Source organism: Anabrus simplex, chromosome 1 (assembly GCF_040414725.1).
Source record: "Anabrus simplex isolate iqAnaSimp1 chromosome 1, ASM4041472v1, whole genome shotgun sequence".
NCBI lineage: Eukaryota > Metazoa > Arthropoda > Insecta > Orthoptera > Tettigoniidae > Anabrus > Anabrus simplex.
This window is the reverse complement of record NC_090265.1, coordinates 1,246,064,713-1,246,078,655: the sequence shown is the minus strand read 5'-3', so window position 1 is coordinate 1,246,078,655 and position 13,943 is coordinate 1,246,064,713. Positions and strand designations below refer to the sequence as shown.

Genomic DNA, 13,943 nt, shown 5'->3' with positions numbered 1-13,943 from the left:
AACAGAGGCTGAAAGGCAGCTACAGTGTAAGAACTGGTCTGGGACTATGGATGAACTTGATGCATTTCTAGGTATATGGTATACTTGTGGGGGCAATTTGTGCGAGAACCCTGGATTTGAAATCGCTCTGGTCCAAAAACTGGAGACTTGAATGAGATTCAATATTAGATCCTCAAGGTCAGAGAAACAAAACTGATAAGTTTGCCCTGATATCAGAAGTATGGGAAAGATTTATTTCAAATTGTCAGATTTGCTACAAACCTGGATCTTCGATTACATTTGATGAGCAACTGTTCTCCAGTAAAACTCGCTGTCACTTTAAGAGCGCCCTGAAAATTGTGTTTAGGTGATTATGTTGTTGAAAACTTAATGGCCTCTTTCATAAACATGGGTAAGAATATCACTTGCAACAGGGTTTTTTGTTTTTTGCATCACTGTAGCTAGCTGAAAGGCTGAAATCCCAGGGACCAGTCTTCTTGGTACAATAAATTGGGTAAGATGGGAGGTTCTGCCGGAGGTGAAAAATTCCTGAGCACAAGTTCTGAATAGGAACAACATAACTTTTGAGTATTTATCAAGGCAAGGCTGTAAGAATGTACATGTGCTCAGTTCACTTAATCCAGATGTCCAGCTGGGAACAGACAGAAAGAAGAAACCGACACCATAAAAATAATGTTACAATGGAACTAAGCAGAGAGTCGATGTTGTGGACCAAATGGCCAGAAAGTATACCATCAAGCCAGCCGCACGTAGGTGGCCATGACACACATTCAGTAATGTTCTTGAATTAGCAGGAATAAATTCTTGGGTGTTGTACAAATAGGTTACAAATGTCAAGATCTCGCAAAGAAACTTGCTGAGAAATTTACTGCAGCAAACACCCAGAGTAGGAATAAAAGGACTGATACTGCAGATGATGATGATGATGATGATGATGATAATAGTAGTGATATAGAAACTTAATGTGGCCGAAAATGCAGGAAATACCAAGTGCGCAACAAATGCAAGAAGGATATGAAAGGTGGGCATGTGTGTAAGTCACGCAAAAACATTGCCTGCAAGACATGTATTGGAAAAGAGAAAATCGTCACCTGTGTAGAATGTCTGTTGAGGTTGACGATACACTCATTTACAGACATACTGTACTTCATCACATGCTCTTCAGACCACTGAAGGATGTTCTTAGTATGGATATATAGGTTCATGAAAATAGATAACTAACCATAATCACAAAAGAGACTTTTATTTTGTATCCATATAATATCTGATTGTGACTTTTAGTTAATTTTACATCCATTTATAACTGAATTTTTTATATGACTGTATGGTTTAGAACATAATATTTAATATAATATGCAGTCAGGAAGATCATTGATATTTATTTTCGTTGTAGGAAATATATCGCCACATCTGTATTCACAAATAATAGAATAAAACTTATATATCACTCGAGGGTCATTTTTGACCCCTCTGTCTTTCTAGTGTTAAACCTTGACTCCACAAATAAACAGCAATTTCCCTTGTGCTCTGAATAGTTACTCTCAGTGATTCTAACGTTCTGTTGGAAGCAAAAGTACTATCTGAATTACTTAGAATTACAGATATGTCTAGTAAAATTTGTTGGTGTTTTGAATCTTTGCTCAAAGCAAATGATGGTATGGTGAAATTTAAAGCATCAGACATATCATTCAACACCTGCGTGAATCTATCAGTCGCTTGACTGTCTTCAAAACCTGGAATGCCAGTTTCTCTAAAAAGTAAGGTATTTGACATGCTAGTGCTAAATAACTGAAAGTCGGACGTTCATTCGCTGGAAGGAGGTTGGATGTATGTGTACAAAAGTCAGTTTACTGCATGCCTTTACACCAGCGAGTTCTGAAGAATTCTCAGTGTTATACACAAGTTCAGAAAAGCGATAGTCCACTGTGTCTATATGAAACACGTCAGCACGCTTGTCACGGAAGTGGTTGTGTATACATTTTAAAACATGTACTGCTTCTGAAAAAGCCCATACTTTTCTCCTTCCAGGGTTACAGAAACAATACTTAACATATCCTTTCTTTCCTGATATTTGTGAATACCAGGCGAGTTGGCTGTGCGGTTAGGCTTGTGCGGCTGTGAGCTTGCATCTGGGAGATAGTGGGTTCGAACCCCACTGTCGGCAGCCCTGAAGATGGTTTTCCGTGGTTTCCCATTTTCACTCCAGGCAAATGGTGGGGCTGTACATTAATTAAGGCCATGGCCGCTTCCTTCCCATTCCTAGGCCTTTCCTATCCCATCGTTGCCATGAGACCTATCTGTGTTGGCCCGATATAAAGCAACTAAGAGATATTTGTAAATGCCTCTCAGCCTGTTATTTTGATTGGCTGCCATCAAATGTGAACCCTACCACTTTACATCCTGCCTGTTCAAGTTGGATTATAATTTGTATTAATATTTTTGCCAAAAGTTCTCCAGGAGTACCAGTTTTACTAGTAAAGACAGCAACTGGTTGAACCCAACTGTGTAACAGAGGTACAGACATAAAGGGCATGAACAGCCAACACATTACACTGGTCTTCAGGTGTTACATTATCAAAGTCTACAAATCCATCTATGAATAAAGTGGACCCATTATACTTTGTCTTCTCTTAGTTTCACCTCATCAAAGTGACAATCACTGTCTTTTTATACTCATCCCTTTCTTCAGTGAAGTAGTTTTTAATGGCATGAAGAGCATTTTTATTTACACCATATGATCATTTTAAACCCTTTAACAACCTCCTTAAGTGCACCTCAGATGGAAGGGGCAGCATACCATGTTTCAGGTGATTTTTATGTGTAGCAAAATACTATCTAAAAGAAACTCACTGTCATACCTCATACCTTTGGGATTCTTTTTCTGACACTTTTTCTACATAGTGTTTCCTAGATAGCCCTTCTTTACACTGACAGGTACCTTGACCTGAAAGTCTCTGTTTTATCCTACCAAGTTCACTTTGCAGAACAGAAACTTTAGCCCTCCCTAACTTAATCAATTTGTTTGCTGTAGCCAAGTTCCATTTTAGGTTCCTTAATTGTTGTTTTAATTTTAACACTTCAGATTTAAAGTCATCGTATTTAGGTGTGTTGGTGAACTGGATATTGCTGATATCACAAGGGGATTAAGAATCAAGACGTTTCGAACATTTGTGGGATGTCTTTGCCAGAAGATTCAGATTATTTTCTTTTTTGGGAGGATTTTCTTTTAGTTACAGTACTAGACAAATACTTAGGCAAATTAGGAAATATATGTGGAATAGAATAGCCCTTCAGTTGCCACTTGGTTCTTGTGAGAAGTACTTCCTTTCTTTCTATCACAAATTTGTCAAATTTAACAATTAAATCTTCTGAAAAGTGAAAGCATTTTTATTTACACCATATGAGCATTTTAAACCCTTTAACAACCTCCTTAAGTGCACCTCAGATGGAAGGGGCAGCATACCATGTTTCAGGTGATTTTTATGTGTAGCAAAATACTACACATGTTGGACTTTTCAGTAAGTTCCGTATCCTTCCTTGGAATGGCCCCTTTTCACTTGATAAAATGTTCCTTATCTTTAGGGGGTTTGAAAAACCATCTTACCTCTTTACACTCCCTGGTACAAAACAGCAAGGCATCTTCACTACTCACATTAAACACTCAGGAAAATATAAGTGCTAAACTGCTGTTTACTTGCATTAAATAGCAAGAAAATTATCACACAAAGATAACCTCAACACACGGCAAGAAATTAAATTCCTTTTCACTTAATGATTCCTACAATAGCATTTCAGGTATTAATACTATGAAGTAATAGTGTAAGCACTTGTATATCAATAAAAGTTTGCCCACCACCAAAACACTCCAACCGATTAAAAACTTCAGATATTCGATCTGTACTCAGTATGTGCTATTGAGGAAGAAGAGATAACACGTCTTCTATTCATTATGCTGTTACTTTTACTAAGCGTCGGGTACAACCGGCTGCCGCCACACGCACATCTCGCTTGCCAGCTTTGGCCGTCTTCTGCGGCTAGCGATATATAATAATGATGCGGACGTTGAAGGTCAGTGAGTTTATTGCGTCCGGCTCCATGGTTAGCATGCTGGCCTTTGGTCACAGGGTTCCTGGTTTCGATTCCTGGCAGGGTCAGAAATTTTAACCATAATCGGTTAATTTCCCTGGCTCGGGGACTGAGTGTATGTGTTGTTTTCATAATCATTTCATTCTCATCAGGACGTGCAGGTTACCTATGGGAGTCAGCTGAAAAGACCTGCAATAGGACTCTCTGGAGGCCACAAGCCGTAGTATGGCCATTCTGCCCTTGCGTTTTTCATGCACATACCTCACAATTTCATCTTCGACTTCTTACAAGTGTCTTTTCTGTGCTGAATGCATTTGTTTGGTACAGTACGCATTTTAAAGCTATTATTGTCTTCACACTAATGCAGAATATCGGCTTTAGTTGTGCCGTATTTTCTTGCAGCTGCACAGTTCTCGTACCTGCCAACTTTCCCGATTTTTGACAGTTTTTCCTGCCTCCCGATTTTAGCTTATTTTTTGGTGAACTTCCAACATTTGTTTTCATATCCCATCATTTCAGCATTGTACGCCTGTGGCCGGAAGTCTTTTGCTCATTGGCAGCTTTCAGATGAAATATCGTTTATTAATATGAGAAATGCACACGAATGTGCGATGTCTATTGAAACCTGTATATCGCGGCGTGTGTATCGATTGTAAATCTCTCGATCTTGCGTGCTATGTTTGTGTTCGTTCACATCAGTCTATTACATGTTATAAACCTCATTTTAGGTCCGTATTGAAAATTTACAGTTCAACAACAATAAAGGTGTTTTAATTTATTCCACCTATTCAATACTTTTATTTTCACGTATAGTGGTTACATAAATAGACTCTTAGTTAAATGGGACATGTTTCGCCCTCAATTAAGGGTATCTTCAGCCTAAAAACAGTCATCAAGAATACAACTAATATTAAAAGTGGTAGCTAAAAGTTTAGCCAGTTATTAAAATTCGGAACATAAAAATGTGAAAAATGATACAATATATAAAGATGCTAATGGAAAACTGTCTATGATTAAACTGTAATCTTGTCAGAGACTAAAACTTCTTCCATTAAAATTCTAATTAAAAACAGTTCATTTAAAATATTAGTGGAAAACCAAAGTGGTAATAATATAAAGCCAATGACATGAGGGCGTGAACATAAGCATAAACATGATTGTCATAAATACAATCTTTCCAAGGCCGCTGATGTAATTCGTCAGCATAAAGTGAGACAGAAGCATCTGTTGAAAAAATTGTAAGTGGCCCTTAGCACCGGTAGGTAATACAATTGGCTGAAACCTTGCCAGGAAATGTCAGTAGATGCAGAAATAATGTTTTATGTTAATGGAAGTTATTTGTTATCTACTGCTGTGTTGGTTGCTGCCCACCTGTTGGCTCTGAGTCTGGTTGCTGCCGGATAGCGATGTATAATAAAGACCATTATGATTAAAATAATTAAGTATAATAAAGACGCGGACATTGATGGTCAACGAGTTTTGTGCACACGTGCGCGAGGGGGTTGAGGGGAAGCAGCGTTGTTACTGTTGTAGCTGTTGGGGATGTCCAGTGCTGTAATGTCGCAAATGCAAGACAACCCTTGATTTTTCACATGGGATTCTGAGAAAGAAACGTTTTCGTGGATTCGGAGAAATACGGTATATTTCTTTCTGTTTTTCACAGATTTCATTTTTTCTCTCATGGTGAGAGAATCAAACAGGTGTGCTCAGCAAATTATTTCTAGTTAGGCAAGTGTGTCTACTCCTCTAAAGAACTGGACTAAAATTTCTACCTCAGAAATTAAAGCCTTTCTTGCATGCATCCTCAATATAGGGATGGTAAAAAAATCAACCATTGTATCATAGTGGAGTCCACTACCTTCTTTGGCAACGTGCAAAGTGTGCAAAGTATAAACCTTTAGTGGATCATGTCCAGTAAGTATAGATGAAGTACTAGGGTTCATGAAAAGAAGCAGGGTGGGGAAAAGCAGGTGCTGTTATTGGAATTACCTGCAAATTTTGGAAAGAGGCAAGAAAAAATAATCATATGCGAGGAATAACAAGAATATTTAACACTTAGCAAGATTTATACCAGGATATTTGCAAAAAAGACTCATAATAAAATCGGTGGAGGATTACTCTATACTCTCAGTATACCAGTCCGGTTTCAGGAAAGGAATGAGAACTTCAGACAATATATTCATAATTAAAACATTAATGGATAAATACAGTACTTAAAGAGAATTGGTGGTAAAATATATGTTACAGCTATAGTTCTAACAGAAAGCTTTTGATTCTGTCAGCAGATGGCCAGTCGCTGCGAAGCTGTCTAGAATAGGGTTGTCAAATAAAATGATAAATGCCATAGAAGAACTGTATTAAGAGGTCTATTAAAGTAAAAGAGAACTTAGCTGTGGGAGAGATGTATTCATATATTGGGCTAAAGCTGGGGTGCAAATTATCACTTACCGTATATTCATACTTTTTATTAATTATATTTTGGAAAATGAAGGAAATGAGAATATGATAAGCCCATGTCTTAACAATAGACATTTCTGGCATAGTTTTTGCAAACATCAGTTGGTATCCAGAGAAGCATCACAATAACTACTGAATATTATACAAAATGGAATTTAAAAATGAACATTAAGAAAACAAAAGTTGTAAAAAGGGAAATAAACTAAAGAAAAAGAAAGGTGGTGGGTAGAATGTGTAGAATTATCAGTAGTTAATAAAATATAATATTAGGTTGAATTATCAGTAGTTAATAAAATGTAATATTAGGTTTTAATACTAGCATCTAATGATAAGTGGAAAGAACAAATAAAAATGAAAGGCCTGGCAGCTTTATCTAGCACAAGATGTTTGGAGAGGAAGATGCCAAATACTGAATATAAAATGCAGAAAAATGTTCTAAATTCACTTGAAAAATCCAGAGCATTGTACGGGGCAGAAATATATTGAGGAAGGCAGTGAGAAACTACAGGTGAAAGATAATAATTTCTGTAAAATAATACTGGGGTTGACAGAATGTTTTAGCTAATAGTGGAGTTAGAATCATATGTGAAGATATAAGTATACAAGCAGATTTAGCTGAAAAGATTATAAAATATTGGTTAAGATTAAAAAGGGGAAACAGGAGGGAAATATTGAATTTAGCTTACCAATGTCAGATGAAGCCTTTGAAAGATGATTACTGGTTAAGCAAAGTAAAGAGGATGTTAGACAGAGTAAGAATGGGAGACTGTTGGGATAAAGAGATTCAGGCGAAGATAAGAAGATGAGTAAAAAAGTAACTTCGAGCGAAATAAATTTAGAAGATGATGATCCTGACACAATGTAAGATCAAAAGAACATAATTAGAATTGTGCAGAATTATCCAAAAGTTGTCAGTCAATAAGGAACGAATGAAAGAAACGCTTACGGATAGAGAAGTAAGATGTATGGTGCAATGTTTAATGGTATATACACTGCTGAAAAAAGAAATTAGAATACCATGGAAAGACGATTTTGAAGTAAGATGTATGGTGCAATGTTTAATGGTATATACACTGCTGAAAAAAGAAATTAGAATACCATGGAAAGACGATTTTGATCCAATGACTGTATATGCCACCAGCAGATAGCGTAGGGGCATAGCTAACATAGAATCATTCTTGAAAGGTATGTCAGGGTATTGTTTTAGTAGGTTGGAAAATGCATACAGTTTTTGGCAGAAATTTTTGTTTCTTGGATATTTTCAATTGAAATGGTTTTACTGCACTGTAGGCAACACTGATTAGCTTATGTTAAATACAAATGGTCCATTATTGGAGAATTTGAATTTCCAATAACGGGCCATTTATATTGGAATTTACTCACTCAGGAGAAATATGTCAGGTTCCAATTAATAATGTTATTTGCTTTACGTCCCACTAACTACTTTTACAGTCTTCGGAGACGCTGAGGTGCCGGAATTTAGTCCCGCAGTTTATGTGCCAGTAAATCTACCGACACGAGGCTGTCATATTTGAGCACCTTCAAATTGTCAGGTTCCCTATGGTAATCAGTATCTATTATCATTCCCCTGCAACAATGCATTTGAGGTGTTAAAATATTTTGTCATGTCGACTAGGAATACTCAAGAAATTGCCGGATTTCCTGTTGAAGTGCAAAAAACCATTCCAGTGTGTATCTGCCGCGGCTCAGCGATCTTGCTTATGTCAGTCACCATATTCACTGTTTAGTTCATCCAAGAATGTTTTAAAACTTTGGTGTGTCAAAGCACTACTTCGAATGACATTGATTCATTTTGTGACAGTCTGCATAACTCCTGTGAGATTTAACACCTTTGCGCTAAGTACTTCTTTGTGTATAATGCATTGAATTTCATGCACCATGCCCCCCAAAGATTCTATTTTTTTCTGTAATACTTCCACCATTCCCGAATGAATTCCCGACATACATAGTGTATCATCTGTAGTTACACTGCAATCCACTCAAGTGTGACACTATCAACACATTTTACTACCTCCTCAGATAAGTCAGTCCCTTTTGTGGTACCATGCATGCTTCTCACTCCTATAACCAATGTTCACACCTGTAGCAAATACCAAAAGTTGAGCAGTATCGCTTATATCAGTGCTCTCATCACATGCATTGGAAAAATATTCAAACTCCTTGCCTTTTTTTAATAAGCTGCTGCCGAACACTTTCCTCTAATTCTTTCACACATCTACAACAGCATGTCTCAAGAGAGATATTGAATTAAATTGTCAGTTTCTGCAACTACTATGAACATTTCTTAACAAATTCGTCCTCTGCAAAAGCTTTTCCGTGCTTGACAATCAGCTTTAATACTGCACAACTTACTTTAGTGACTTTTTTTTTTTGTTTCACACCTTCATCTTCTAAAGTTTGCTACTGTTTTGTAATTTTAGCAGATAGGCTAATTCTTAGATGTAATAATACATTCATGAAGCAGACCTGGCCAACAGCTGGAAACTGCAGATGCAGATGATGATGATGATGATGATGATGAATACTGTAACTTCTTTTTGATGAATATAAATAAATAACATCATGAATAAAAATATATAAATAAAATTACTCAAAAACTTAATAAAATTAATAAGCATAATTAACCGAAATGTCCGTAGTATGGGCGCCAGAGTTCACCAGAATGGATCCCTCGAATTTAGATAAGAGCATGATAAACTTTATATCCCAGGGCGTGTACATAATGCTGCGTACTGGTACATCGGCTGCAGGCCTTACCTAACCTCCTGAAAACGACTAATTAGGTAGGAACTGCACCTAGGTTTATCAATAACACTGATTCTAAAATAGCTAACTATATTCTGAACAAATTCCGTGCATGAGCACCTCATCAGCATACAACATTATACATATAATACACACATAAAATATTGCTGGAAGACTCCATATTTACAACAACAACAATAATAATGAAACTCGTGGGAAAACGAAAGCGAGAACTAAGTTACCATTTGTAAATAGTCCGATGAACAATGTACATGTATGAAGATAAATACCCTTCACTGTCTCTATCAATTCGACTTACCGATTCTCATAATCGGCAGTTATCACATCACACAGATACTGTACCTTGTACTACTGTGTTCACATATTTTAACACTTGTTGTAAAGATATATACACACGTCTGTCGATCCTCAACATAAATTTATGGAAAGTCTGAGATAGCTTTCACCAACATATAATGCTAGGCCGCCACAAGTGCTACAATACTTAATGCGCAAGCACTCTCCACAATCAGCCACTTTCCACAAACGTAACAAGACTACGCTCCACGAACGTTTGAAGTCCAGTCCATTGCAGCCGTGTCACTCCAGTACCGTGTATCAGCACCACTTCCTTCCCGTACAGTGCATCAGTTGTAGTTGTAGTTGTAGTTATCTTCCTTCTCGTTCCTTTTCAATCACCTCTACAATCACCCTTACAATGTTCCTTACAATCTCTCATACAATTATCCTGGTTGCTGCCGTATGATCAACCTTTATAGACATCAACATCCCCCTCCTCTCAGATGATACGTCTGGATTGGTGCTTGCCAGCCAATCATGAGTGATCTCAAATCAAGACCAAGGCCTGAACTACTTCTTCCTCCCAAGACAATAACAAACTCTGGGGTATATTCCATGAGTCACTAAATTTTCCCAATACAACAACAAGCTCATCTCATCAGGCTGGGATATATACATGACACATGAATTTCCCGACACACTGGGGCAGCCATATGACTCATTCAAATTACCAGAGTTATTAAAGCAATGTTTTCCCACTCGTGCAAAACAAATTACTCATACCTACATATGTGGATATCTTCCAGCTTACCAAAATAAATGGCAAAATATACAAATGAAATACTGATAATAATAATGATAATAATAATAATAATAATAATAATAAAAATCGAATACTGACAATAATATCTCTAACTTCTACATATAATTCTGGGGTGTGATATATGTACTATCACAATACATTCATGGTCAATAAATTTATTAAAAAATGAGAATGTTTTGTCTGATAATGTTGTTTAATATTGTGCTCTTTTGTAACTGCTATTACTTCACTGCATATGACACAGATCACTTTCCTTCCATATTCTTTTACAAAATAATTTCCCAGCCAAGATTCATTAAACCTCCTTCACTCGCCATCAGCTTTGCGCTGTTTTGAAAGCATTTTACACTTTTAACAACAAACATGCAGTGCACATTAACCCATTAGTGCATACAGTTAATTTTTTGGGTTTTATTTCAATTTATCTACATATTTCCACTCTTAATAATTGCAGAAACATGTTCCAACAATCAGACAGTTCATACAGGTGATTCACACATGCCATCCGATATATTGAACGCTATTCACTCAGGTCAGTACAACAACACTCAGCGTTATATTGTACAATAATGTTGCAATCTAGGTAGTGTTAGAGTGGTGGATTAACTTATTCAATTTACACTGTAAAGTAGATCTACAATTTCCACGTAAGACTTGTCGCAATACTGTGTATGCTGTTTACGGTTATGTATTTGCTGATTTTGATATCCACGGAAGCATTTCGGGTGAAGTCCAAACTGGTCAAGCTGATTTACTCTTCGGTTGCCACTATAGGACTTCAACAGCTTTCATTCTGGTACAGACACTTTGCATACTTTTTTACGTTGGACCACCTTGATGCATTGCTTAACTGTATCTATTTGTAGTTAGTACCAGCAGTGACAACACTGTTGTCATTCCAGTGCACCAGCAATGCACCACCAAAACTCCTGCAGTCGTATGATCCTCTTCTTTTTCCTGTCCGCCGTTCTTTGAAGGGGATGCTTCTCTGTCTGGTTTTCTTGAAATGTCCTTGTTCCACTTATTCTTTTTGAAGCCAGATGTCTTACCAATTTCAGGAATGTAAAGTAGTTGTGTCAAAGAATATTGTATGCCCCATGTTTGATTCAGTTCCATCTGCATCAAGGACTACACTTCTTCCAAGTGTAAATTATTCCAGCCTTTCATTTTACATTGCTGTATACACTTGGAAAGGTATCCTATAGCCACTGGTAGAGAAGTCTAGCGGAATTTCACAGTTTTGCGCATCATGTGATTGTGGGTGAGCAGGGTGGTAGACAGGAAAACAGTCAGTCACCAAATGAGATGTAGATTGTGATCTTGTCCGCTTTGGAGTGGCTTCTTTTGTGTTACAATTTGACCTACTAATGCTTTTGAATTTTCTATCGGGGATATTGGAAACAGGGGTGCTGGCCCAATCTTATGTATGACTCTCTTTATTTTCGTATGACAGCTTCCTTTTGCACTGTTATCTGGGTTTTCAGTTCCATCTGTAAACTTTCAGTAAATTTTGACTACGACTGGACCTAGCCTTCCCTTTTTCATATTTTGTTGAAGCAATTTACTGTTATGTATTTGCTGATTATGATATCCACAGAAGCATTTCAGGTGAAGTCCAAACTGGTCAAGCTGATTCACTTTCTACCAACGTAATTTAGATTACCCTTATACTAATCTGTCATCATCATCAACCGTTTCACACCCGTCATCAGGAGGTTTGATGTGCTGCTCCTCTCCAAATGTTGGTTCGTCCTCCAAAACTTCCAGTATTTCCCTCAGCATCAAACTAGTAAGAGAATACAAATGTCTGAGAGAGTATGACTCCCTGTGCATAGCGTCCAATTTTCAGGACAGCTATATTTACAAGTCTCTGTCACGTCAGTAATAAGATAATTGACATCTTTGTGTGTCAGCAGATTCATAGGAGTGTCAGCAATATGGTCCATACCAAAGTTACAATTATTGGAAATATTTGTTAATTCATAAATAAAAATCTTGACTGTTGCACAAAACTCTGTACTATCTTGCCGCCATGCTCACAATAAGTGTGATTCAACAATGAATGGTAAGGATAATAAATATGTACTCTTGGTTCTTGTTAGCTGCAACCTTTCTGAAGCACAAGAAATTATCGCGGGCTTAAAATCATGCATAAATTTCACGCATTTTATTTTTTATGATGTCCGATTTTTCAGACGCTATGCACTAATGGGTTAACAGGTTTCAGACACAACTGATTGACAAAGAACTGAGAAAGTAGGTTGAAAAACTGAAGGATATAGGTAAGGGTAACATAACGGTATTTAGAGGAGAATGACCTGAGTGTTATTTCTGAGAATCTGTCCTTGGGCAGAGAGAGGGTGTTATAACAACAGTTTCCTTACTGCTTATCCCCATTGTCATGCATTCCTTGGAGCAGAGTTCCATAAACAATAATTATTATTGTGATTGTGAAAAGTTTTAGTAAAGCCAAGAAAATAGTTGCAGCTCCCATGTGCTGTCTGTGTGAACAGTATTACCAGATATTGAACTGAAAGATAATTAGAATTTTTTTTATAACACTGAATACTTACGAGGGTTACTTCAAAGTCCTTGGTGGGCCAGATGTGGCCTGAGGGGCGTAGTTTGTCCGGTCCTGATTTTGATGTAAAATCATGAAAATAAGAGTATTTGTGTTGCACTAGAGAAAATATACTGAGTGAAAAAAGATGAAATGTATGTATTTTTTTTAGTTAACTTTTTTCTAGAAGCTTAAACTGTATTAATATACTGTTTTCTTTATTTTTCTTTTTTCCTGACAGAGTCAGTTCTCATACGTGCCAGCTTGTCAGATTACCACATCTTATTATGTAGGTTTTGCTTACATGATGATGCGGCGGTATTCTGATGCTATTCGTACCTTTAGTTCCATTTTGCTGTATATTCAGCGTACAAAGCAGTTGTTCCAGTCTCGAAGTTATCAGAATGATCAGGTAATTGAAACTGTCAATTTACATCCCATAGTAACCTCTTTGATTTTTAATAGTTTCTTCATTGTACAATGTTTTCAATTTTTATTTTTTAAAAACCTGTATGTTATAATTTTGATTCATTTTCAGTTTGCAATTTTATGGTTTGAAATGTTTAATTTCAGATTAATAAGCAAACAGATCAGATGTACCACCTTTTGGCCATATGCTTGGTGTTGCATCCTCAGTGCATTGATGAATCTATCCAGCAGGTGCTAAGGGAAAAGAATTACCATGAGAAGATGTATAAAATGCAGTACGGGGACCTTGCGGTAAGTCTTGTGGGTTACTTAGTAGTGCACAGCTCATTTTTAGTGCAACCAGCTTCCACAAATCACTCAAGTTATTCATTTAACTCATTGACTGCTGCCAGTTGAGACTTAAATGGACACAGAGTGCCACCACACTATTTTGAATTTTTTGAACATTTTGTGTTACACTTAGTTCATTTATATATCATAAACTCCTCACCTTTTTACTCACAATTTCACTCTATACATTGC

The 13,943-nt window shown here is 36.9% G+C and overlaps 1 protein-coding gene across 1 annotated transcript in view; it reads left to right on the top strand.

The window, feature by feature from the left end:
* Positions 1–13,943, top strand: part of eIF3l (eukaryotic translation initiation factor 3 subunit l) — a 116,620-nt gene that overhangs the window by 60,143 nt on the left and 42,534 nt on the right. Inside the window, exons 7-8 of the mRNA XM_067137643.2 lie at positions 13,234–13,404; positions 13,566–13,712. Of these exons, the coding sequence (XP_066993744.1) occupies positions 13,234–13,404; positions 13,566–13,712 (318 nt within the window). The remainder of the gene's footprint in view (positions 1–13,233; positions 13,405–13,565; positions 13,713–13,943) is intronic.